At 39.8% G+C, this 26,872-nt stretch overlaps 2 protein-coding genes across 3 annotated transcripts in view; both read right to left on the reverse strand.

Annotated features, from left to right (window-relative positions):
* Nucleotides 1–26,872, reverse strand: part of pgm1 (phosphoglucomutase 1) — a 139,556-nt gene that overhangs the window by 2,527 nt on the left and 110,157 nt on the right. The window contains exons 2-10 of one of the 2 annotated variants that reach the window (XM_061034353.1): nucleotides 6,895–7,173; nucleotides 4,360–4,522; nucleotides 3,810–3,953; nucleotides 3,392–3,517; nucleotides 3,052–3,242; nucleotides 1,260–1,414; nucleotides 1,011–1,126; nucleotides 782–917; nucleotides 208–391 (exon numbers count right to left, since the gene is read on the reverse strand). In XM_061034353.1, the coding sequence (XP_060890336.1) occupies nucleotides 208–391; nucleotides 782–917; nucleotides 1,011–1,126; nucleotides 1,260–1,414; nucleotides 3,052–3,242; nucleotides 3,392–3,517; nucleotides 3,810–3,953; nucleotides 4,360–4,522; nucleotides 6,895–7,140 (1,461 nt within the window). In that variant the 5' untranslated portion in view covers nucleotides 7,141–7,173. Of the gene's footprint in view, nucleotides 1–207; nucleotides 392–781; nucleotides 918–1,010; nucleotides 1,127–1,259; nucleotides 1,415–3,051; nucleotides 3,243–3,391; nucleotides 3,518–3,809; nucleotides 3,954–4,359; nucleotides 4,523–6,894; nucleotides 7,205–26,872 lie in introns of those variants that run through there. The other variant, XM_061034351.1, reaches the window with a different exon arrangement.
* Nucleotides 10,179–25,132, reverse strand: efcab7 (EF-hand calcium binding domain 7). The gene is made up of 13 exons (XM_061034348.1): nucleotides 24,800–25,132; nucleotides 23,266–23,477; nucleotides 22,842–22,928; nucleotides 22,262–22,487; nucleotides 19,613–19,734; nucleotides 15,553–15,694; nucleotides 14,497–14,606; nucleotides 14,231–14,394; nucleotides 13,265–13,398; nucleotides 13,000–13,148; nucleotides 12,045–12,254; nucleotides 11,304–11,411; nucleotides 10,179–10,751 (listed from the first exon to the last, which is right to left on the reverse strand). The coding sequence occupies exons 1-13, from the start codon at nucleotides 24,927–24,929 to the stop codon at nucleotides 10,671–10,673; spliced, it is 1,875 nt and encodes a 624-aa protein (XP_060890331.1). The 5' UTR covers nucleotides 24,930–25,132; the 3' UTR covers nucleotides 10,179–10,670.

Here is a 26,872-nt window from a genome sequence, read left to right on the forward strand (position 1 = left end):
TTTCTCTTTCTTATAAAACCTTCAGATAAATCCACCAGTGCTCACATTTTTATTTCTGCTGTTTGTTTTATCTTTGAGGATCTTTAAAACTTAAAAGCTTAAAAGGTTTGCAAGTCAAGTGAATGAACTACATGTAAAAGCAGAGCTGGAAAATCTGATCGAAAAACAGAATGAAATCCTGGTGGGCTCTTCCTTGCAGACTCTCACCTGGTTTTTGGACACACTTCCATCCACAGGGTCTGTGTAGGCGAAGTTATCAGCGACAGCCACCTCGTACGTCTTATCCCCCGAGGAGAACTTCTTCCCTACGAAGGATGGGTCGAACATGGCCGTCTCCAGATCCTTGATCATCTTGTTGGCAGCGTCGGAGTCCACCTCCTCGTAGTCGTACCTGGATGTGGAGTTAAGACAGTGAAGTCAAATCTGGAGTCAAACTGGCAGAAGATACGATGGAGGGTTAAAGATAATTGCTTTACGTTCAATTTAAATTTGTGAATCTTTGTAAAGATTTTCCTTATTTCTTCACAAAAAAATCACAAGACTTAACAAAAGGGTTTTAACACAGCCGTTCAAAAAGAGGCCTCAGCATGCTGCAGTTCTCTAATTCACCACCAGACGGTGCCAGAGTACAACTTGAACAAACAACAGAAACAACCCAACAGCTGTTTCTACGATTGTTTCATTCAAGAAAAAAAAGTCCTGGGACCAACAGATACAAATCAAAATACCTGAAAGACTCAGACACACATTTCAAAATAAAAGTAATGGAATGATTTGTGACCTTGTGAAGAAGTTCCTGCCGAACTTCTGCCAGTGGTCCTTCATGATCTCTTCCACGCTCTGTTTCCTGGTGGCTAAGATCGACAACCACGCAAGCACCGCCCACAAACCGTCCTTCTCGCGGATATGATCTGAACCTGGTGTGTCGGCAGAAGTGGAGAAGAGGGGATGAGTGTCAGAGCTTATAAAGAGGCACTGCTCGCCTCTGTTTCAGTGTGACATTCACTCACCTGTGCCGAAGCTCTCCTCTCCACACAGTGACAGTTTGCCCGCATCCATCAGATTACCGAAGAACTTCCAACCGGTCGGAGTCTCGTACAGCTGCATCTGAAGAGCTTTAGCCACACTGGAAGAGATTTACACACACACACACACACACACACACACAATTAACCACATAAGTAAAAAAAAAAAAAATCTTTATCTACCAGGAAAAGGAAAAATGTTCATTTGTCGTGTGTTTTTTTTTTTTTTTTTACTTGTCCAGAGCTCCACTGGTGGGCATACTGCGGGCCAGTCCCTTCACACCAGTCTTCTGGAAATAAGGGATGCTGGTGATGTTTGCAGCGATGACAGCCACAGAGTCTGAGGGGTTCACGAAAAAGCCCTGTTTACCCAGCACCATGTTCCGGTCCTGAAGAGACCGGGACACAACGAGGGTCACAAAACAGGGACAGCACACAGGAAATGTTGAATACTTTCCTCTTAGGGAGTTCATAGTTTTGAATTGGTGACAAGAAAGTTGACTACAGATGTACCAAAACTAAACCAGCACAGCTTCCTCTTATGAAGTCTTTATTAATATAAAGATTACTGTTATTACTATTATTAATTTAAACATGATAACTCATATTTTATATCCTTTCATCACTCCTCATTTTCTCTCCTCTTCTTTTTCTGTTCGCTTCTTTTGTTCTTCTTGTTTTGTGTTTGTTGTAAAGCACTTTAAATCAACTGTGTTGTGTTTAAAGTGCTTTATACATAAACTTGATTTGGTACTTTCACTACTAATACCCGACGTCCACAACCACCACCGTCCTCATTCATGCACGGCCTGCTCCGACCTCCACCTCAGCAGCGAGGAAGTGTGGACGACAGGAACGAGAGGAATAGAAAGGAGAAATCCTTCCTGCGTCATATCCCATCTCCCCCTGTCCCATTTTTCTAAACAATGAGTAAGGTCTTTAACCTGCTCTTTTGTAAAGCAACTCGAGATAACACTTGTTGTGAATTGGCGCTATAGAAATAATGATTGATTGATTCTGAGGTGAATCTGTGTGAATCTCTATTTTAAAAGAACTATGGTGAACTGATGACAGCACATTTTCTCATCATATAACCGACCCCGTTATAAATCAAAATGAAGCTTTTTTTTCTGACGCAAGATGTGAGAAATATGTTTGGGAGGAAAACTAGAGTAACTCAGCTAATTTAAAACATTCACTGTTCTCATTAAATAATGTAATAAAGTCTAAACGACTTTATTTTAGTCACGTCCCGGGAACCCAGGTTGGTTTGTTAAACTGGTCAATTAGTGGAGCTTTAAATTTAAGACTTAATAAAAAAAAAAAAGAGTTTATTAGATTCATTTTATGAGAGCTGACATCATAGATTTGAGTCCAGTTCAAATACTCTCACTTCTCACCCGGGCCAGATTGCAGCTGAGCTCTGCCGTCCGCCTATTTCGGTGTTTTACAACCAATCTGATGTATCGTGATGATGTCATCAGGAAATGTACATGATGATGTCATCAGGAAATGTGCATGATGACACAGAAGACGAACGCCTTAGCTTTCTATCGCAAAAATTATTCATCTTCTAGCTGCTGAAGTAGATATTTCAGATCACTTTGAAAAAAGGAAAATGTGAAAAAAAAATCTCCTTTGGGCATTTTTCAGTTATTTTCGGTGATGTAATCAAAGAAAACAAAATGTGCAGACAAAGAAGAAGTAAAGTTTTTGGAGAAAAGAGAAAACCTAAAGGCTGCAGCTATCCGAGTTTTTATTTTAGATTAATTCAAAAAGGAGCATGTGAAAAATAACGTGGGATTTCTGTTGGAAAGGACAGCTGGAGAGAGGCAGAAAATGTTGGGAGGATAGAGGTGGGCTGAAACAAAGGGCCGAGGTCGGATTCGAACCCAGAGCCCCTGCTACGAGGACTTCAGCCACTGTACGTGGGGCGCACAACATAACGGCTAGCGCTCCTCATGTGTTTGGTTTTTAAAGGATTAAATCGTTTCCCAGAAGAAAAACAAAATCAAACTTGACTTACACCATCACCGTCAAAAGCAGCTCCGAAGTCGTACTCTCCTCCTTTCATGGCGTTGACCAGATCGGCGGCGTACGTCAGATTGGGGTCAGGGTGGTGTCCTCCGAAGTCCTCCTTGGGGACACAGTTGACGGCAGAGTTTGCAGGAGAACCGAGTTCTTCACAGACGATCTTCTTCACATAGGGACCGACCACTGGAAAGAGAGACCCCCGCCTTTAAAAAGTGTTTTATATTTAAATGTAAAATATTGAGCAATCGTCTATTTTATTTTAAAAGGAGGGACCTAGTTTCCACCCTCTGTATTTATTGGTCTTTGAAATCTTGTGCCGTTCTGTTTCCTACCTCCGTGCATGGCGTCCAGGCGCACGTTGATGTGGTTGGCTCCGGAGAGAAGCTCCTTCAGCGCAGCAAAGTCAAAGATGCCCCTCAGCATCTCAGCGTAGGCCTCCACAGAGTCCACGATCTCCACTGAGACAAAGAAAAAAAAAAGACAGGTCAAATCATGAAGCAGCAGATATAAAGATAAAGACATTGGCCAGATAGATTCACTTTCACAACACAGTAAGGATGTTTGACAGATTTCCCAAGTCGCAGACTGTGTACAATCATTATCTCATCAGACAAGACAGACTAACATTTACCACCACGTTGCAGGTCACTTGTATTTATTTTTCCACCCTGACAAACAAGAAAATGAATCATACATAGAGTCTCTTTCTGGTGGGATCAGGACTCTCTCCTCTCCGTGGCATTACTTTACCTGTGAAAGGTTTGAAAGTCTCCACCTCAAAGGTCTGTTTTCCGATTTTGGAGAGATCGACCTTCAGCTCCGGGCAGATGTGATACTCCTGCAGGCCTTTGCTGACTTCATATATTTTGTTTGTGATGCCCTCTGGAGCAGGTCCTGGAGACGCACAAGAAGGCTGGTGAGACATTATATATTTAACGGACAGATGTGATGAGTTGTAATTACAGATGTCGATGTGACAGAAACAGCCACTAGAGGGCAGAATAATCCAGATTTTGAAATCTAACTTTTGCTATCCAGGATCAGATTTTAGGTTGCACTTTTTTTTGTAGACATTTGGGAATGACCAAAACTGGATTACCAGTGGTTAAAGCAACTCATACTGAGGCTTTAATCCAGATCAAAACCCAAATCTGGATTACTTGACCTAATCTAATTTTGGAGTCTTTCTTTTCTTTGCAAAAACTCATTTTCAAGATCTAATCCAAAATAATAACAATCCAAATAATCTCATCAGATTACTATGAAACATAGTTGATGTGTGAAAGCCGTCTCCCCTCACCTCCGCTGGAGATGTTGTACTTAATGCCAAAGTCTCCGTTGGGGCCTCCGGGGTTGTGGCTGGCTGTGAGGATGATGCCCCCCACCGCCTTTATCTTGCGGATCACACAGGAGACGGCTGGGGTGGACATGATGCCATCCTGACCAATCACCAGATTACCAATCTGCAATACACAAGGACCCACAGATTATTAATCACATACACATATAGACGAGTTATAAGGGGGGGGCTGCCGAGGGTGAGTGAGAAAAGAAGCTTCCAGGGGGATGAGGCTGGTCGGACATTGACAGAGACACAGAGAAATCCCAGCCAGGAAACTGCGCCAACAAATGAGAATCGACCACAACAAGGACATCCCACATTAACATAATGTTGGATGTTCTAATATGAGATGCAGGCGCAGAAAGCACTCGAGAGGCATGGAGGATGGGGGTGACTGGAAATCTAGCTGGAGATTGTCCGAGAACGACCAAATGGTGCACATATGAAGAGAGCAAGCTGAATTTTTATACCACTCTCTGGTTTGAGTTCACTCCCGTTTGTTGTCATGAGTCACGACGACTAGAGAACAATGCACAAAACATCACAGTAAACATGGCTGCCGTAAAGTGCAAGCTAAAATGTAAATATTAACACGTTCTCCTGTTCAACCCTTCAGTATCGCAGCGGAGGCCCGGACTCCAGGTTGGGAACCAATGTTGTAAATCAGTGGTTCCCAAAGTGGGGGTCGCGAGACACTGGGAGGGAGGGGAGGGGGGGTGGGGGGGTCGCGAGTTGCCTTCCAAAAACAAATGCAAACTGGAAATGACTTGAAATTACATATTTTACTTTATTAGTGTGAAATGACAAACAAAACTGTTGTTCAATTAGTTGAAGGCTGCTTTATTGTTTTATTGTTGTTCTAAATTCAGTGTTTGGATAGGCCCATTAGTGCGTGCTGCTGTGTGCACCGTTATGCTTTAACCACTTCCAGGGACAGAAGGGGTCCCCCCCCGGTCTCTCGTATCATTATTTTGGGGGTCGCGGGATGAAAAGTTTGGGAACCCCTGTTTTGTAAATGACTAATTCTAAAGTTAAAAAAATTGGCAGACAAAACACTTATTCCATCCAGCAAAACTCTCAATCATCAAAACATGTTGGATCCTCATCAAATCAATATCACTTATTTATGTTTATTTAGTTCTGATTGCCCCGCCCCCCTACATGATGTGTTTACTACTTCTCTTCTTATCGTCTTCAACACACCTTAGTCCAGGATCTCCACTTTAAACATGCAGCTGTTTGTGTTGAGTAAACATCTAAACAGAAGTGCTGCCGTCCGTGCACACGGTGTCTTCACTTCGCTTTATTTCATAACATCAACCACTTTTGGAGAAACGGAAGGAAACGTTGAACAACATAACGATAAGAAGGTACAGCCGTTTAAGATATAAAAAAAAACATATGATAGTAATATGTTTTGGAGATGAAATAAAACGCAATGGTACTCTATGTACTGTTCATTCATTTCTCACATATGCAACGTGACCGGCTACACGTAGCACGTCACGCCCCCCTGCGTGTCCCCAAATCATTGCAGCAGCAGCAGCAGCATCACAGAGAGAGAGAGTGGCATCTCACCAGTGCACAGTTTATTATGAAACAACACAAACTAATAGTCTGCAGTGCTTCCTTTTACAGCTACTATCGAGAACCTGTTTTGTATGATTGTGCAAGTGAAGTCTTCTTGTTATCCGGATGAAGAATCTCTCAGGAGGAAGCACAGAAGTTGTCGTTGCATGTAGCGTTAAATGTCAAAGGTTTGTTACCCATTTAGACTCCGAGCACAGCATCCAAAATATCACCGCAGACAGTGCAGTTTAACCTGGGTGATTATATTTTTAAACATGTGGTGACGAGTCTATTATCTGCATGCATCATAATTTACTGGACCTCTCCTTTTGGGGCTGAAGAAACCCTTTGAAAGCATGACTTTTAATCTTCAACTTCATTGAATTTCCTTTGCTGATATAATTCAGAGGTGGAGATTCTCATATCTAATCATGCGTTTACGTGATGTCAGAAAAAATCGGAAAGATGAGCTTCCAATTCTGAAAGTTCACCAGGAAGGTTCCCTCGGGTTGGATTAACAACTCCAAAAGTGGGGGAGAGTTATTTTAACAGGGTTGTCGAGTTGTCAGAATTGACGTCATGTAACCCAAAACATAAACAAAAAGTAATAGTTACCTTGACGGTTAAAAACGTTATATTGATTGACGTATGGCAAATTACACTTTGGCTTGTTTGTTTATTTAAATGTGGTACAATGTATCTGTCATTTGTCCACATGGAGACACCTATTTAAAATATAACTGATGTATTCTGTCGTCTGCATCGTTTTCTAAATCAACGTAAAGTTAAAGAGCAACTTGAGAAGTTTGAAACTCCGAGCATCCGAGTGGTACGTGAATGCAGCGTTAGCTACCTAACCTAGCTAGCCTTGGAGACTCAATAAGGGGGGGGACACAGAAACCACCTTTTGCCTTTCAAACTGACCCCGTTGGCAGCAGCAATCTGGACGATGAGCTGAATGGCGTCTTTCATGAAGAACCTGCCGTCTCCTCCCACCACCACGGTGGCAGCCTGGCGCTCTGCAGGCTCGATGACAGACAGGGTGCTCTGGATGAAGTTTTCCGCATAGTGCTGGTTCTGTTGAAACACCGTCACCCTCTTTCTCAGACCGCTCGTCCCCGGCTTCTGGTCCGTGTACGGCTTGGTCTTCACTGTTGTTATTTTCACCATTTTTCGACACCCAAGTGAGCACCTAATGGTCACAACCCTGTGTGTGATCCGCAGTCTGCAGCAAGCAAGGCGACTGCAGTGTCAAAGCAGAGAGCACGTACACGCCGGGCCACGCCCCCCTCATAGCCCCGCCTCCTCGGTTTAAAGGGCCATGCAGGACTCTTTCACTATCAACAACATGAGGGATTGAACGGTGTTTTGCTGTTTCTTATGAAAAGTTTGGTGAATGAATGACCAATTTACAGTGGCGGTTCTAGACCGCTTTCACTGAGGGGGCCAAACTGGGGGCCACTTGTTTTGTCAGAGGGGAACATTAAACCCAGGTGAAAAATAGACAAAGATGATCGCTTTAAAAAATATATATATTATGCCAAATAATAGCGCACATCATAAAATACAACAGCATAAAATATCATGATTTATATTTGTTTTAGTAACAGTATTTAATACTAGATTGTGAGTCCGGTTGTTGAGTCAAATTCCAGCGTGTTATTATTATTTTGGAGGGGTGGCCACAGGGGGGGACCAAGGTCAGTGTTAGTTGGCCCCTGCCGAAAACCGCCCATGTGACCAAATGACTGAATTATTTAGTAGAATGGTAAGCTGAAGTTGCGTAGGGCCGTATCTGTGAATTTTAAAATACTTACAACCTGATCACCAGCAACTCCACACCATCTTTATTAAATTGATTGTTGTGAACTTTCCCGAACTGTAAGAAGCTGTTTGGCGCGCCAGTGGACTAGCGGGTAGTTTTTGTGCACCACATGTTCAGAGGCTTTATTCCTCGAAGTGTGCAGCCCAGGTTCAAATCCGATCTAAGGCTCCTTTCGCACTCTCTCTCTCTCCCAGATGTCCAAACCTGTCCACTGTCCTTTCTCTCAAATAAAGTCATAAAAAAAGCCCCAAAATAAATCTTTAAAAAATGTCTGAGTGTTCTTGAAGTGGGTAACCCTAGTGTCTGTTTGGTTCATTTTTCTTGAACTGACTGCTCATTGTGATTATGTGTTGCATTATTCAGTTCACTATTCTGTTGAAATGGTGACTATAAGAATACTGAATAATGAAATGTTAGAATACTTAAATGGGTGCCAAGGTGCTAAGTGTTCAAACTGAAACAAAGTGTGCCAGAAGTTCTGAAAGATATCCCGCTTCACATTTATTCATGTCTGAACAGACTTTAGAACCTTTGAGGTCAAGTCCATGACACAAAGAGGTCAATGACTGCAAGGCTGGTTCAAACTTTTGGACACCAACAAGACAATCTGATTGGAGAGTAAATACATTCTCATATCAGTAAATAGTCTGCAATTCATACATCACAAAGTCAACCTGAAAAACATTAAAAGAAAACTATATTTCAAAACGACATGACTCAAGTGAAAGGGTTTGATTTTGCAAGGTGAACATTGTGAAATCTTCCACTTCAGGTCTCGGCTGTTTGCCTGTTACATCACAGCATGTTTGTTCATCTTAAGCAGAACAAAGTTTAACGTCAGCCCTGCCATCAGGGAAGTACGGGGCAGGTTTATGTGAGGAGGTTACTCTTCAGAAAGTAAATATATAGTTAAGTGTAGTGCCACATTTTCATGCATTTAATTCAATACCATTCAAATGCTTGTGTAGCGCTTTTCTAGTCTTCTGACAACTCAAAACGCCTTTACACTGCATGTGACATCTACCAATTCACACACTGATGGTAGAGGCTGCTATGTAAAGTGGCCATCAGAAGTAACTAATCCCATTCATACTTAAATATGAGGCTCGCCGGTAGCCTAGTGGCATGCGCTTGCCCCATTTCCAGAGGCCATAGTCCTCAATCCCACCTGTGGCTCCTTTCATGAATAACATTCCCCACTCTCTCTCTCTCTCCCTGATTTCTAAATCTATCCACTGTCCCATCTCTGAAGAAAGGCATCAAAAGCCCCAAAATAAACCTTCAGAAATTGCATTAAATATGCACTGAAATCCGCACTGAAAATACTGTCAGTTTACCACATAGCACGAGTTAAATCTACATTTACTGACTATGATGCTGCAGTATTTTCATTTTATCAAACATGTATTTCAATTTTTTAAACCAAAGTCAGTGGATAATTAGTTTTACATAGACACATTGAATCTTTCTTTGAAAACCTATTGTATACATCTTTTAGAATACAGCCCTGGAGGTGGGACTTGCCCTGAGTAGTTAAGTGTTACTAAAACTCTGATTTTGGAAAGGAAGAGCGCACAGGAGCTCAGGACAGTAAATACATCTCACATGCCATGTGACCTTTACTGAGCGGGCTCTACTGTTTCAGCAGAGAAAGTCAAAGGGCAAATAATGGTCTGAGGGATATAAATAGCAGGTCTCGCCTGGAAAGGCCAAGGGCAAATAAAGTTTAGACCTGAGTGCAATGCAAAGGAATGCATTTCACCGCCAGAACAAAATCCCCCGAGAAACCGACTGTATTAACAGTACGGAGAGTGGTGACCAGTAACTGCACAGGGACAGAGATGATTTAGTTTTTTTATTTGTTTGTTTAGAGTTTCATATTTAATTATATACTTCTATAGTTCATTGAGAGTATGGCCTGTTCCTTGCATGTGTGAGCACCTGTCCAATAAATCTGATTCTGATTTCATGCAGGCTGAAAAAGGCCGTAAGTAAGAAAAAACAAGATACAAAAATGTTTTATTTCAACATAAAGAGAGCATTAATTAAGTCATTTAACAGTTGAAAGGTGTTCTTGTTAAAACAGGCTAAGATTAGATGAGAAAATAAATATTTCTTGAGATGTCAATGTAGCAAATATCTATTTTTAAACAGCATTTAAACAGCTTTATTGAGATCTGCCTACATGTACCAACCAGCAGGAGAGTAATAATAAAAAAAAACAACACATTCACAAGCACAAAGATTTTAAGCCAGAAAATTGGCTTTGTTCTGAGGAGGGCTGAAAGTCGTCTTGGTGCCCCATGATCCAAACGGTTAGAAATCTACTGTGGTGACTTTCCAGTGAAGGATCCAAACCATGTAAGATGCTTAAACTTACAGGAAACATGTTAAAAGAAACTTTATTCAAATGAATGACAGAAGTATTAAGCTATTTAATTTGGTTGAACATCGCACAGTTTTAGACATACGAGTAGACTGTTAAACGTACTGTCCAGGCATTAACAGTGACAATAGCCTTCAGTAACAGGATAAATATGAATACATTTTATTGTTTTTTGTTGAAGGAATTTTGACGTGTCACATTTACAAAGGCACAAAAGCAGCAACAACAAATATCAGATGTACTTCATACCATTCTCTACTTCTTTCATCTGAGCCTGGGGCAGAGGGTTTAATCTCCAGGTGTTACAGTCTGACAAATGAAGCTTTAATAAACTAATATGTTAGCTTTGAATGAGCGTCTGTCACTGTAAAAATGTCCTGTAAAAATAACTGAGTCCAACAGTTGCAACTATTTTTTACACTCCAAATGGACTTAGAACTATTGCTGTTCATCTTGAATCCTTTTTAAAGCCCGTCGTTGATGTTACTCTTACGTGCAGGGTAATATGCTCTCCATGCAGTTGTACGTCCAATCCTGTTTATCGTTGATGGGAAGAACATGTTGGCACACCTAAAGAACAAAACACACACCTTATCGACATCCAAACCAGAGGGGAAATGTAAAAAAGAAGTGTATTCTGGTATGCTCAAGTACTGTTCTGAAGTACAAATTCAGTTACCGTAAAACTCCAAATAAAAGCTCATCACAATTTAAGGCCTTGTCCCTTTAATTAGCCTGGTGTTGCTGCACATTTTGACAAATTAAGGCAGATCTCAATTGTGCACTTAGTGTTTATAAAGCCTGAGACGGGCTGTCTATCAAAGCAAAATCAAATTAGTGATTGAATTAGTTTATCAATATCCTAACTTTGTTCAGAGAGAAATATTCTTTCTGGTGTAAATTTACAGTTTTATAGTCTTCCACATCTTTGCTGTGAACGAGTTTTGTTTGAAATAATTACAGTCTAATGGATGCCTGAAAATAAATTAGGCAAAGTAAATAAAAGCCTAGGCTATTAATAGAAGTTTTACAGTATTTCTGTTGTATGCAGCGTGTTTGTGTAACTTAATTAATACATCTCAGAGGCAAATACTCTTAATTAATCATAGGGAGACCTCGTACCATCTTAGTCCTGGCTGGAACCTCCACAGCAAACACACTCATGCCTCTGCTGCTGCAGCAGTTCCTGCTCTGCTCGTTGTTCACATGGACGGTCACTTTCTGGTTGTTCTGCAACACAAACGGTTTCCACAGGTCACAATAAACTTTGGAAGACTGAGCAGAAACTGTGCGCAAAAGCTCAACGAACAAACCAAGAAAATAAACAAACAAATCCTGTTGATAAAAAGTGAAAACTCTGCCTATTATTATTTGTTCTAATTCAATATTATGAATGAAAAAATATGAATTAACAGATCAAATTGTGCCATTAAGCATACAAACAGCATCGTGTGTACCAAACTGTTTCGGAGTCACTTTAAGCTCTTTGGTTAATGGATATGTAAACAAGACACTACTACACATCAATCATGAACCTTAAAACCCGATTATAGCATTATAGTTGACTTGTGAAGCAAAAGGTACATAAGAATAAAAAATAAAAAAACAATCAATTCAACAGTCTCATGAAGCTTCACACTATTGTGAATTTCCCCCGTTCCTTTGTCCTTTGCAGCACCAGGACATACTTGTTGAGTTCTTCCTGTTGCTATGAGAGTGAACACCATTGCTGAATATCAATTCAAAACACACTGAACCAGGAACACTCACAACTTTTTTTTTGCAGAACTAAGTCCCTGTTTTGAGTTTAGGATATCCTCAGTCAGTCAGATAATCAGTCCAACAACACAGTAATGTTTAAACCTTGTTGGCTATGAGGGAGGAGACCCTGTGTTCTCCTCTGCAGGTGTAGATGAAGACGTTGTCTTGGCCCCTCAGTGCTTTGGCCCCGATCCTGGCTGTGATGGACTTCTGGAGGGCCTGGTTCAGAAGCTTGGGCCCCGAGTCCAAACTGAGCGGCTGGATGGCGGGCTGAGTGCCTTCACAGTGTACGTCTATCTGGAACGGACACGCCTGACATAGAGGGAAGAAGAGAACTTAAATTAGGCGTATGGTTCAAGGCTGTAAGTGTTGGTATCAGAATCAAAACATTTACACACAGTTGCATTAGAATCGACCAATAAAGAGCTCAGTAGATATCATCTGGAAGATATGGCTCTATCGCTGATATATTATATTGGCGTTTAAGCTTTCCAACATGTGCTGATGTAAATCTTTTTAAAACAGGCCGCTTAAAGCAGAAAACAACAATCAGGGTGATTTAGAAATAGTTTCTTGTTAAGCAGAGTGTATTCTAGCTCCATAGTTTAAAACACTCAGAGCATTAGAGCATCACAGCTGAGTGGACACCAACCTACACAAGAATGTGTTGGAAATGTGTAATTTTGTTAAATATTTATGTGTTTTAGAAAGCAGCCTTCAGACTACCTTAGCAAACAATATTTTGGTACAACTTAAATTAAAAAAAAAGGGTTATTTTCATTTTGGTTAAAAAATGTCCTACATCAGCCACCATATCAACGACTGATCTTTATTTTCTTCATGAAAATTGGTAATGGCTTCAGCCTTAAAAATCCAACACTGGTTAGATTCAGATACACATTCAGACGACTTTATCCCAAAAAAATGGATTTCAGTTTCACAGCTTTTCTGAGTTTTTTTAATATTATTTTTTTTAAAGAAATCAAGACAAGGCATGGCTGGTGACGCGAAGAAGAATTCAGGTGAGAGAAGAGTAAAAGTGAAAGTGTTTAAGTACCTCTTCTAGCTCCAACATTCGGTTGTAGCCCATGGCCTCCAGGGTGACCCACAGGTCTGCAGGGTCTCCGTCTTTCTCCGTGGCCTCCATCAGGTTCAGTTCCAGGAAGCCCTGCCGTGTCAGCTGGTTCTTTATCATATCAAAGTTCTCTGAACACCAAAACAACAACTAATAAGAGCCATACACCTCTCTCTTAAATTATATTTTACATCAGGGTTACAAAAACAAACATTGTGTGTATCAGCACAACGGTGAGTGTGATCACCTTTGCAGACAGCCCAGGCATCTTTGTCACATTTCTCTCCACTGGTCCTTATCTCGAAGAAATTGTACTCCTCCAGACTGAGCAAACAGTTTCCATCCGTGTCAATCACTTCAAAGATGTCAGACAGCACCTCCCTGTGGCACAAAGAGGGAAACACAGGACAATGTCACACACTGGATTATAAAGCTGCTGAAGCCTCACATTTTAAAATGATGCTGACTGGTTAGTGGCCAATCAGAGGGTCAGGAGTTCAAATCTTTAACATGGAAATGGGGCACCATGTTTAAAGTCCTATTTTTCATATCTAATACACAGAACATGTCTCTCTGTTTTAGATCAGCACATGCACAAAGTTCCATTTACATTATGAATGAATAGCATTTATCTTTTTTTTAATGCTTGTGATGCTAAAGATCAAGTTACATCTCTCTTTTCATCGACATGAAACAAATCATTTCCAACTCATTTTAAAAAATGTGTCCAACTGTTGTGAAGACAATGGCTTCTTTTCCTGCACCATGTTCTGTCTTGCACCCTGTTAGTCTGCCTCTGAATTAAAAAAATCTATTTTGGGGGACTGTTCGGCGGGTTAGCTGACAACTTAACCTCCATAGACTAAAGAAACAGGAAGTAGAACACTCAACAGAGAGGTCAAGTGGAAGGGCTCAGTGGGAGAATTGTGATGACGGCTCCACCAGAAAAGCTCAATTTCATTCATCCATCAATCATGTATTCATTCAATCATCCACTCAATGGCTGGCATTGTAACAGAGCTATAAAAAATGTCCTACTCTTCAAAACTGGGTCCACATAAATAAATCACAGACCAGACTTGGTCTATTATATTAGCCAGCAAGTTGGTGACATTAAATAAACACTTGCTTTTGAGTGTGTTTTAATGCTACTTCACACATAAACACACCCACTCACAATCACAAGCACACACACACAAACACACACACCAACCTGAGCTCCCTGGTGAGATCTAGTTCCCCAGTATCCGTCCTGCAGATGAGCTCCACGGGTTTATTCGAGAGGTTCTTTGTAGTTCTTTTCTTCAGTTTGCAGCCACTAGTGAAGGGGAGCAGGTAATAAGTCCCGGCATTCAACTCTCCTCTCCAAATATATTTCTGGAGAATAAAAAAAAAGCGAAGTGAAACAGAACTCTCAAACTCAGCGTCATGTGGACTGATAAGAAATCCACACTGAATGTAATGTTACATCAAACCCACCTCTCTGTCTTTGGACTCAGTGAAGCACACTAAAGTTGAATCCTCTTTGGTTTCACCAGCTGACATGACGAACAGGGCCGTGTCCACTGTCATCCACGGAGAGGGCTTGTCTGCAGAATAACACAAGATGTCAGGCTTTAGTATTTAACATAACATTTTACAGGAGCTGGAGAACACTGAACTAAGGCCTGCTGTCACTGTGACCTGACCACAAATAAGCCAAAGAAAATAAATGTATGAATGGATTTAAAATGTCAAACACAAAAACTTAGATATCATAAATAGTACAAAGATTTTATTCAAACTTGGCTAAATGAAAATACATCTATGGAAAAACAAAGCTGCGCAAGCTGTTTTTAAATTGTATCTTTGTATTTACAAAAGCACAAACGATATATGAGAGCGAGTTTACATCTTCTGCATGCATGGACGCTGAGGTTGTCAATATTTTCAATACCTGGTTACTCTTCGATACCACGTGTTTTAAAACGATATAATCTCCGTTTTTCTAATGGTCCACAGAATTATAAAGTAACAAAGCTTTAAAAAAAAAGTTATATCTTCAGTCATTTTATAAACTAAAAGCTGTCACAAACGAGAGAGAGAGAGAGAGAGAGAGAGAGAGAGAGAGAGAGAGAGTACTGTCTTCTTTGCATTAATATGTTGGCAGCATGTTGGTACAGAAACATTGTTAACATATTTGTGCAGAGTAGATAGTGAGCAGGAGTTTGCCTGCAATTTGTGGTAATTCAAAACAAGGTATTCACCATGAAAAACACAGAGCAGAGTCTAAAGAAAGTCAAAGTATTTTGCAACAAAAGTCAGTTAAGGAAGCCGTCCAGAAAGAAATGTCAGGAGTGGACTTCTATTAGTTAAATTATGGTAATCCAAAGTCCGAATCCAGAACCCAGAACCCTTGAGATAACTGTTCAAGCACAATCTTCTTCAACCATCATTTCTGACTTCCGTCATCATATGAGCAAGCAAAATACAATAATCTTTAAGGTACATTGTGATGATGTTTTGCTTATGTGAAATATAAAAGAGTGGGAGTACCAGGCCTGTGGCTGAGGCTGAGTGGTTGGATGGTCAGGTAGACGTTGGTGGTCTGCGGGATGTGGAGCTGGTACTGCAGAGAGCTGATACTCCCATCATCCTCCACGAAGAAACAGCCCTTCACTGAACTCTGATGCCACTCCTGGAAAAGAAAATCACATTTTTTAACTAAACAACAGTCGCACAACATTCACATAAACTAAGTGAGTGTGGCTCATAAAGCAGAAGAGTGATGACACTCAAACTTTATCACTCGTTTGCTATTTGAAGTGCTTTGAAATGTGTCCTGTTACATTTTGTTATGTTTCGTTTCGGTTTAGATCCCGACACTAACAAACAACTCTGCTGCTCGACAACAAAATGCATTCATTCGTTCAACACAAACCAAACCTAATTTGCACTTCCTGTTTAAAGAGGGATTGGTCGTGTGACAGGAGAAGTATATTTAGGCATAAAAAAGTGAATTAAGCAGTCAATCATAAGAGGACGGTTGCTCACTTGATTAACAGAAACCGTCGTTGTGATAATTACCGCTCCAACCTTCAAGGGGCATATTCTTGATTATTTATGTGATTGCTTGTGAACACTTGTAGTACTTGTGCTGATCCACAGGAGGGCAGCAGTGCTACACAATGTTTTTGGTGAAGTAGAGCTCTCCTAGGACCTGATGTGGCAAATTGGAGTCCATTTAACTTTGATAAATACAGCCTTTTCAATCTTGGGCCAGCGGTCATTCAAAACTATCAAGAGGCTACTTTGGAGATATTTATGAATCCTAATATTTCTCTCATTTTGAAATCCTGTTGTTCCTCCGTCTGGCAGCACAGCTGAAATGAGGTAATAATTGGAAATTGAACAGGAACATCAAAACAAGGAAGTTTTCCTTCCGCTCACCGGAGACACATAAAATGAAAACACAGTTGGTGTGGACACACAGTAAGAGGACGCGGAGGGCCCAGCAGGTCTGGAATAGGCTATATATCTTTTTAGTGGACAAATAAATCAGCAAGTTAAACAAAGAAAGTGCCATAAAGACGGAGCATGTCACTCCTTTTGAGAAAAGCCATTTTCTCTAAGTATTTATCTTGGGCTGTGTGAGAGGCATAAAAGATCAAACCATAACACTTCAGTGGTTTGTCCAGACAATATTAAATGAGGGAAATTGCCATGGGCACTGGCCCTCTGCTTAAAGACATCAGAATTAATGCCCCCGCAGAGAGAGGGTCAGCCTGCAGACTAATACAGCTGCTGTCACCGGCTCTGACCACGGGTCTGATTTACTGCGACGCAGAGGCTCGACCGCCACCAACACAATCACACACACACACACACACACACACACACACACACACACACATTAATGACTGACCTTCACCTTTTCCTATGGTTCTTATTACAATTGTAAAAATAAAACCCTTAAATACAGAATAAGGCTGTGACGACACCTCGCGATGCAAATAAACATTCATACAAATGAGGGACAATTCAAATCAATAGCATAAAAAAGATATATTGGGATACTCTATTTCGTTACCAGCAGACATAAAAACAACATAAACATCTAATTATTGATAACAAAGGCTGGGAAGTAGATTAAAACAAAAACAAAAAAACTCACCTACACTTGTGCAAGAGCCACAGAGGTCACTTCATGCATTTTTAAGGGCTGATGCTAAACGAGGTAGAGCCCGTCATCAGGACCAGACTTCTAAAAATATTTTAAGATGGGTCCTTACAGTGTCTTCTAAAAGCTTTCTGCTTCAATGCCAGGAACACATGCTGATCAGATACAGATTTATTTTGTCTTATTTGGCTATGTTATTCTTCTTTTCTCGAGTCCTTGACTGAAACAGCTTTTATACGCAGGGCCGTCCCGTCCTTGTGTACATGATGTAAACATGACTCTGACAACAACACAGCTGGACACGCTTCTCACTCATTGTAGACAGTCATGACTCAGAGAGACATTTACAGAGGATACACTTGATTTCTGCTGTATTGTAAAATGTCATATGAAAATATATAAATCTTGCTTTTTTTCAGAGAATTGAAATCGAAGAAACAGCTTCATAAATTGACCACAATCTCTTTCCAAAACAAAAATTAGAAAATCAATATTGTGAGAGAATTCATGAATATCAGCATCATAGATGGGTATCAAATTGCTAGTTGGGTGTATCGTTACCTCCCTAACACGGACTATTCCTTACACGTTCTGTTTGTATTCTTGCAGACATATCTGCAGAATTCACACGGCTGCAGAAACACAAACTGCCCTCCACCTCCAAATGATCCGCCTGCAGCCAGTACAGAGGGCAGAACTTCCCCTCAGAGGTAATCTCTGGACACACATTCTGTTACCTCGATGATTTCTCGTCCCTTTCCAATCTCAACCCACTGCTCGGGTCCCACGAGACGGAGCGGGAGGCTGTTGTTTTTATTTATTTATTTTCTTGCTGAAAAGAAAACCAGCCGAGGTTAAGCCAAAAAGAGTGAAAACAAAGAGCGTGGAATCGATACGGCCTATAACTATCCACCCTGGGCTGAATTTGGCCATCAGGAACACTGGCTAACAGGGAGACTCGAAGCCTGGTCTACAGGAAGTCTCTGACTGGAGCCCACACACTGAGACTTCCAGCAGTTAATCTTTCAGGTTCAAGGAAACTATGCATATACTTGAACTAATGTCATTGATATGTTATCCAAATAGCAATATTTACCTTAGTTAAGAGTCATTAGATTTCGTTAAATACAAATAAACACACAGGAACAGACTGGATTGAGCAGTTTTTATAACTCAGCTGTTGTTATTTTCCTGTTTTGCACGAGGAAGTTAAAATACGTAAGTAAAAGCTGATAATGAGAAATCCTTCCATATTTGAGTGATTAAAAAAGCACATTATTAATACTTTGAAGCAGATACAGGCTATTCCTCTAACCATGTTTGGAAGTCTCATTAGCATTGTTGGACGATCTGGCTCAGCACAAAAAGGAATCCTGCTCTTAAACAAGCTCAGCGGGTAGAAACAAGCTATGCTAACTAGCTAGCAGCAGCTCCTCCTCCTGATGATCTCCGTTTGCTAAAGGCTGTTGAAGATACACAGATTTCTAACCATTTAAAAAGAAAAAAACCTTTTTAGTTATCTTAGATTTTAATTTATAAACACAAACAGCCCTTAAATGTATATCGATGAAACAATGCATGCTGACATTTTTCTAGTTTTGATTTCATTCTAAACTTGCAGCGCACTGTTCTTCTTTGTCGCTCTGTACAAGTGGCAGCAATTCAATCATCATTTCTGGGTGGGCTGCTGCTTCTAAGAAGATGAAGAAAGGAGTGTCTCTAAAATGAAGATATGGTGGTATAGATGGTTTCCAAAGTAATGTTGTAAACCCATTCATAAATTATCTTTCAAACTCTTATCTGTCTGAGAGAATGAGGCCGTTTGCAATCAATGAACTGGTAGAAAATCGAGACGATCATCCCTGATTTTACTGAGAAACTCTGCAGAGAGGGCGGCAAAAAGCAGCATGAGAACATTGAAGCAGTTTCTGAGTAAGCACTTAAATTTGGTCTAGAACTAAATAGAGTGAAATATTGTGAATTAAGAAATAACATAGCTAAAAAGCGTAATGTAGATTTTGAAATTTGCCCAAGAGACAAACCCCCCCCCCCCCCCCCCCCCCGCTTCATCGCATCCTGTGATAACAATAAATACATTTCAACATTTTGATTAAGAAATTACTCAAACTTCAACAATGTTATCGTTATTTTATAAACTCATTCAGAGAACTATGAACAACTAAACTTCAGAGTTTCTTGTTGAAGAAAAAACCAAAACATGATCTGGCTCAAGCTTTCCACATGTCGGGATTTTCTGTTTTATCTCACTGTAAATGGAATATATTTGTGATTAAGAGTATTGATGGACATTTCTGGGAGCCTTTGATGGGCATTGCATTCAATTTCAAATAATTGAAAAGATAATAGGCTGATTCAGCGCTATAAAATGATCATTTACTGCAGCTCTGAAGTCATTATGACTCCACACGAGGTTACCTGTAAGCCTGAGGGCTCTTGGACTTTGCCAGCCTTAGTGCTGCTGGTTGTCAGCGTGGTCGGATTGGACAGGGACGACCGTCTGCTGCGAGCCGAAGAAGGACGAGATGACGATCGGCTGTCTTCAGACAAAACGAAAATAAAAAACGGGAATGAATAACGGCGAACACTCGCACACACAAAACATCCAAAACCATTAGAAATGAATCAAGTCACAACATTGCTGCAAGAGCAAAAGGAAAGCTCTGACAAATGAAGTTCAACCCTCCCCTCTTTCAAACAGTAAACACACTTTGAAAGAGAGAGATGAGGCGCACAACATCATTAACAAAGTCATCTGTCTTCTCAGAAGTCCGTCTCAAAGTTCACGTGGACACGACTACTTTGGGTTCTGGGGACACGTGAGCTCAGGATCAACCCCCTTCTAATTAATCACAAATGACATGAAGGCATCCTCTCAGACCCATTATCTGGCACCACTTCTTTTCCTTGAACACTAATTGAAGGCAGAAAATATCAATTCACTAATGAGAGCGTCTGATTGTTTCCAAGCGCAGGAAATTGAGCTTTGGAAGAATTGTTGGAGGCTTCCTAGCAAATTACCGCAGCAGAAGAATAAATAGTTCAACTGTCACGTTTTCATGAGGGATCTGATTTGTATCCATGGCAGTAATATAATCTAGATGCCAGAGGTGGAGCTGCTGTGTGGTTGAGGACAAAGAAGCACTGAAAAGAAGCTTTTTTTTATTTGGAGTTTAAATAAAAAGGGGGTGTTGTTTTGACATTAGTGGTTTCCTGGGGCTGGAAAACTGCACAAATCAGACAGCTAAATAGACTTATTATCCATGAGCAATCATCAATTTTTCTAATTGCTTAGCCACGCACACTTGACATGAAACATTTGTAAATCTGTATCTCATTTTGTTTTTTTGAAGAGAATTCACCAAAACTTCTCGTGTCCAATACAGTTATAGCCTTATTTTATTGGTAGTAATAAATTATTCTTAGAAATGTAGGACCAAATGAGAAGTCAAACATGTTTTTTAGGGCCAAGAAGAACCCATTCACGGTGTGCGATCACGCTGCATCCCGTGTCATAGCTTTGTTAAAGTGCAGTGTTTATAAATCAATACGTTGGAGAGGCACAATAATGTGATAATCCCGACAACTGTGTGGGAGCTCATTTGTTTTTGCAGTGGTGGCCGACTGGGCCCTCCCCTCAACCACTGCGTAATCCCTCATCATCTCCCCAGTGAGAAGTGGAGGAATCCTCTGAATCAATAACATGAACATGGACTGACCACTTAAATCAACCCCATCTATCTTCTCACTGCGGACCTGTCCCCACCTTGCTCATCCAGGACCTTCCTTCTTCTTTTTCTTGATTTTAAAGTGAAAAATCTCAGTTTTTTTTTTTTTTTTTTACACCCACCTTCAACTGGCTGAGCAGAAAGATAACTGTACGGATCAATATGTTTTATTGCGGACAGGTGAAGCTGGACTGGCTATCAGTCTGTGTTTGTTTAAGCTTTAAAAATGTGTTTTTTGGCAGGACCGCAAACTTCATATCCACGGTTATACGGCAGTGTTTTTTTTTTCAGTGTGGATGGAGCTTTTGTCAATCTCATAATGGCAGAACTGATTGGCCAAATCAAAACGATTTACAGTCTCCTCCCTGCAAACAGGCTGCCCTAGTTGTTTGCCTATGATGATGTATGGCCTGTCCTAATGAGGTGATTTGTCAGAGGGGGAGTGAAAAATCGATCAATAACAGAGCTATTATTTATTCATCATAACTAATCGGTGAGGCGTACTGGGGCAAGCCGTGTGTACAAGTGTGAAACTATGAACTTGTAAATTCTGCCGTGCAAATTGCATTCATGCTCAGGAGTCATAGACCAGGGAGATGTGATGGTGCATTAACATGCTCCTCTGATGCTCCCGTATTCAGACTTCAGGCAACATGTTGGTAATTGTTTTTGGCTTTATGTGATTTTGTCCCGGACTTGTTGCTGCACCAGTACTCTGCCTAATTGAAGATCCCTTTACCTGTCCAGTTATCGAACATTTTCTTACTGACTGATGCTAACTGGATCCATCTAACTGGACAACAACTGACAGATGCAACCTAACACGATTTAAAAATGACATTTAGTGCAAATAATCAATATGCAATACAAGAAATGATCGTAAAAAGTAACATCAAATCAACATTTACCCTTCGACACTGTTTTTCTGAGTAACATGATGTCGGGTTGTTAAGCCTAATTTCTACACACGTTCCCAGTTGTAGTTCTGCATAGTACATGTGAATGTTCCTAATCAGGAACTAATCTTTCCTGTTATTCAGACATCACATGAAGGCAGCTTTGGCATTTTCATGGAAAAAAATAAATTCTTCTCCACAAATGTTTTCAACATGCGGTCTCTAAGAATAACTCTAAATGTTGATCCGATCTGTGGGCATATCATTCAGATTTCTGAGATTATAATTTAATTTGACATTTAGGACATCTTGTCAGGACATTTAAGTGATCAGAAATATGTGTTCGTTCTCTGATTTATGTGAAAGTGTTTTGAACGGTATGAAACACAAAAACAAACCTTTATTGTTTACTACTCCCTACGTTGTCACAGCACATGTTGTACCTTTCTTGAGTGTTGTGTCTGAGTCGGCTCTGGGAGTTTCTGGTGGCTGAGGGAGGGTCACTGCCGCTGCTGCTGATCCTGATGTCGCTGCTGATGACACGGAGCTCTTCGGAGGGCTGTATGACTGACTGCCAAAGTTCTGTCTCTTCAGCTTGGCGTTAGTCTCAAGCCTCTCCAAAGCAGCTGTCTGACACTGCTCTACTGTAGACACAAGCAATCTGCAGAACTGACAGCAACAGTAGACCAGTGTTAAGGAGGATGATGCATCAGGATGACAGTAAAAAAAACAAAAACAATTTCTTCTTCTTGTGTTTTCCATTCTTCTGTGTTTTATGGGAATTCAGTTCAACTTAACAAACAAAAGTTAGGAATTAACAAGACATAGGAAAAGTGTATTCATTCCTAACTGTGGTGTAAGAGCCCCCTTTTCTGAGGTTCAGCTAATCCATACCATGAAATATTTTGATAACTAACAAGCAAAGATAAGACACATCCAATGAAAATACACTTTATACGGGCGCAATGGGTTCTGAAGTAAAATAATTCACTTCATACTGACACAAAGTGAAACTAAACTCACTTCTGCATAGTCCAGTTTGCCGTCTTTGTTGATGTCAGCTAATGAGAAAATGGCGTTCACCTCTTCAGGGGTCATATTCTCTCCACTCTGGAAGATTCAACAAAAAAACAAACAAAAATATATATGCTGGAGTTATTTCAAAATTGGCTGACATTGTGTTGGCTACGTCCACTCTTTTAAAATGGTTTACGTGGTCAATGGAATTACATTGTCTGAATATATAACGACTTTCTTTGTGTGAACATTGTCTAAAGCATTGTCACATTTAATTTTGACATCAGCAGCGGCCAATATAATTGATGTTCCTATGGCGCAACAACCCTCAAGTTCTCTCTAAAATGTTTTCAAAGATGGCCATAATTTACACATTTATCCACACTGATTTGTGTAGCTTTGTCCAGTACAAAAAAACCAGGTGACTCACAGTGGTAAGAGCCGTCTCAAGTTCTTTGTGTGAGATGTAGCCATCACCGCTCACATCCATCTTTTTGAAGGCTTTCATCAGCTCCGTTTCCTCCGTCTTCCTCTCACACCTAAGGATCTCACAGAAGTCATCAAAGTTGAGTTTGGATGTCCTCGGGGTCCAGTATTTATTCAGAGTTACATGGGATGGATTTCTGCCGGCCTGCTGGAGAGCTGAAGAAGACGAGCAGGTAAGATTATAATCTAACAGTTTGTTGTGAAATACAGTCTATTTGTCTTGTAACTTCTGTACCACTTGTATTACCACAGTAATTCAAAGTTCTGTACACAGTTAAATACAGAACATTAATAAAATCAAGGTCATTAAAGAGACATTTGGCGCGGCAGTAGCTCAGTCTGTAGGGACCTGGGTTGGGAACCGGAGGGTCGCCGGTTCAAGTCCGGCTCTGGAGAGGTGCCAGATCACTTCCTGAGCACTGCCGAGGCATCCTTGAGCAAGGCACCAAACCCCCTCCCCACCACCAGCTCAGGAGCACCCGCTGTGGGCCGCCCTGTCACCCTGACATCTCTACATTAGTGCATGTCCATAGGATCCTGTTTGTGCATGTGTGTATATTTTCAGCCTGTGTGTGTGTTCATAATTCTGATTTAAGGCTTTTACATATTTGGAATCATATTTTGAAATATTTGGAATCAGTGTAAGATGTTTAACCCTGTTTGATCGAGAGAGAGAAAGAAAGAGAGAAAGAAAGAAATTAAGAAAGAAAGAGAGAAAGAAAGAAAGAGAGAAAGAATGAAAGAAAGAAAGAATGAAAGAAAGAGAGAGAGAAAGAAAGAGAGAAAGAGAGAAAGAAAGAGAGAGAGAGAGAAAGAAAGAAAGAAAGAAAGAGAGAGAGAGAGAAAGAAAGAAAGAGAGAAAGAAAGAGAAAGAGAGAAAGAAAGAAAGAGACAGAGAGAGAAAGAAAGAGAGAGAGGAAGAAAGAGAAAGAGAGAAAGAAAGAAAGAGACAGAGAGAGAAAGAAAGAGAGAGAGGAAGAAAGAAAGAAAGAAAGAAAGAGAGAGAAAGAGAGAAAGAGAGAAAGAGAGAAAGAAAGAAAGAAAGAGAGAAAGAAAGAGAGAGAAAGAAAGAGAGAAAGAAAGAAAGAAAGAGAGAAAGAGAGAAAGAAAGAAAGAGAGAGAGAAAGAAAGAAAGAGAGAAAGAAAGAAAGAAAGAAAGAGAGAAAGAAAGAAAGAAAGAGAGAAAGAGAGAAAGAAAGAAAGAGAGAAAGAAAGAAAGAAAGAGAGAAAGAGAGAAAGAAAGAAAGAAAGAGAGAAAGAAAGAAAGAAAGAGAGAAAGAGAGAAAGAAAGAAAGAGAGAGAGAAAGAAAGAAAGAGCGAAAGAGTAGAGAGCAGAGAGATTATTTAGGTTATCAGATGAATGGTACTCAGATATTTAGATATCAGATGAATGGTAGGCAGATATTTAGATATCAGATATTTAGTAGTTAAGTAAATAAATTGCTTTCTAAGTAGTCAGGAGTGTTATGTTAGCTTACCACGACATAATTGCTGTTTTGAAGCGATATGAGTCAAACTAGACCTGAACACAGCCAGGTATGCGGCTCTGCACTGCGTGTAGAAAGCCTCCTCTTCATCAGAGGGATGAGCTGAATCTTGAAAAGACATCTTGAAAAGGTTTATCGTAAGCTAACACTTTCCAGGTGTCAAACCAGACTACAACCCGATACGGCAGCTACCGTTTGCAAAACTACGTTAATTCTACTTTAAACACTTTTGTTCTCATAAAAATAGCATCAAATATGTATTCACTTAATCATATTTACGCCAGCCGTGTCGTTTGTCACACCCCGTTGCTATCTGCTGCCTGTTGCTAGGTAAACAAAAAAAATATGGGTGTTCACCAAAAACGAACACGGAAGAAACAACCGATAACCTTTCTTGTTTGTGTTTAAAGCTAATAAATGCCATAATTAAATATTACATGTTGTATTATGTTTAAATTATACGACTTGTGTTTTGTTTCTTTAATTCAAACTGTTTTTCGTGATTTTTTTTTGTCGTTTTCAGATAGAGTGGACATCCGGAACTATAAGTTGGATTAACCATGTTTTACACGAGCTGAATGGGTGTAACAAAGGCGCCAGTTTCAAAATGTGAGTGACAAACAAACACCCCTTAATGCCGTAAGTATTGTTTCACTTTACTGTTTTTATTTGTCGTATTCGTTACACAGTGTAAATGTCTACAAACTAATAATAGCTTAACATAAACTTACTTTGGAATATTTGGGTTTTATATAAATCTTTCTAAGTGGCATGAATATATCATTATTATTATTATTATTATTATTATTATTATTATATTATTATTATTATTATTATTATATTATTATTATTATTATTATATTATTATTATTATATTATTATTATTATTATTATTATTATTATTATAATATTATTATTATATATTAGCCTTCTGCTTGTGCTTTTAGTTTCGTTAGTTGCTTTTTGTTTTGTTTTTATTTCTATTTTTATTTTTTTTCCTGTAGCACTTTGAGACTTTTTTGCAAAAATGTAAAGTGCGTTACAAATTAAATGTATTATTATTATTATTATTATTATTATTGTTATTATTATTATTATTATTTACCTGTAGTACAATCACACCTTCTGCTGGTTTGTGTTGGTACCGTGTTGGACTAGCAGGTGGTTTGTTAAATTTTATGTTATGATAAGAACTGAAAAGTGAGTTTTACTCTCTGGTTTTGTGGTCAGAGAGATTGTTGTTGTTGTTGTTGTTGTTGTTGTTGTTGTTGTTGTTGTTGTTGTTGTTGTTGCGTCCGTCTTCATATTTTTTTCAGCCTGTGATGTCACATAAATATAACCACATAAAAAAAGGATATTATTATGTTTTAACTCTTCTGAAAACTAAATTAGAAATGCATTCAGAGTTAATCCAATAATATTTAAAAGGCACAGGATAAGAAGTTGTGTTCCTGCTGCATGTTTAAACATATCCTTCCTTTTGCTTTTGGTATTGTAACTTATTGGCTGCTGTTACTGTCAGTGACTGTTTTAAGTGAAAGTGAAGATTAAAATAATCAAGTATGGCTTAGATAAGTTTAATGGTCATAGGTTTCTTCTTAAAGCAACTAAAGCAATTTATTGAAACTGAACTTTGCTAACAGGGTGAACAACGTGTCTCAACAAATCTGAGCCTTAAAGGTTAAAGAAATGGGCTGGTGATTTAAAATGTCAACAGTTCCCTTGGACATAAAATTGATTATCTGGTTGTGGAATAACTGAACTCTTTTAATACTGATAGATCAGAACAGTTCATGTGGGACTGTGGGCAGGGGATTTCTGAAAAAAAAAAACACCAGAACAACGTGTTTGTTTCTGTGACCTTCTCTGTTTCAAATGAAATGAAAAGAAAAAAAAAAAGGGCCGCCATAATATTGTGAGTGTGGTTGGCCTCTCATTCCACATTCAAGACCGCAGCAGAAGTGAACAAGCAGCTGCTGGATGAATGACCTAAAACCACAAGCTCCACTTCCTGGAAGTGTTCAGAAATGTAACGTGTGAATATTGTTGAGATTATTTTTAAAC

The sequence above is a fragment of the Labrus mixtus genome, chromosome 3 (genome assembly GCF_963584025.1).
Source record: "Labrus mixtus chromosome 3, fLabMix1.1, whole genome shotgun sequence".
Taxonomy (NCBI): domain Eukaryota; kingdom Metazoa; phylum Chordata; class Actinopteri; order Labriformes; family Labridae; genus Labrus; species Labrus mixtus.

What these genes read in the sequence shown, in the direction of transcription:
- efcab7 (XM_061034348.1), bottom strand. Translation starts at nt 24,929, where the DNA reads ATGTCTTTTCAAGATTCAGCTCATCCCTCTGATGAAGAGGAGGCTTTC. An exon ending in AAAACAGCAATTATGTCGTG is followed by an intron (nt 23,478 to 24,799) that starts GTAAGCTAACAT and finishes CGTCTTCTTCAG; the next exon opens with CTCTCCAGCAGGCCGGCAGA. An exon ending in TGCCTGGGCTGTCTGCAAAG is followed by an intron (nt 13,149 to 13,264) that starts GTGATCACACTC and finishes TTTGGTGTTCAG; the next exon opens with AGAACTTTGATATGATAAAG.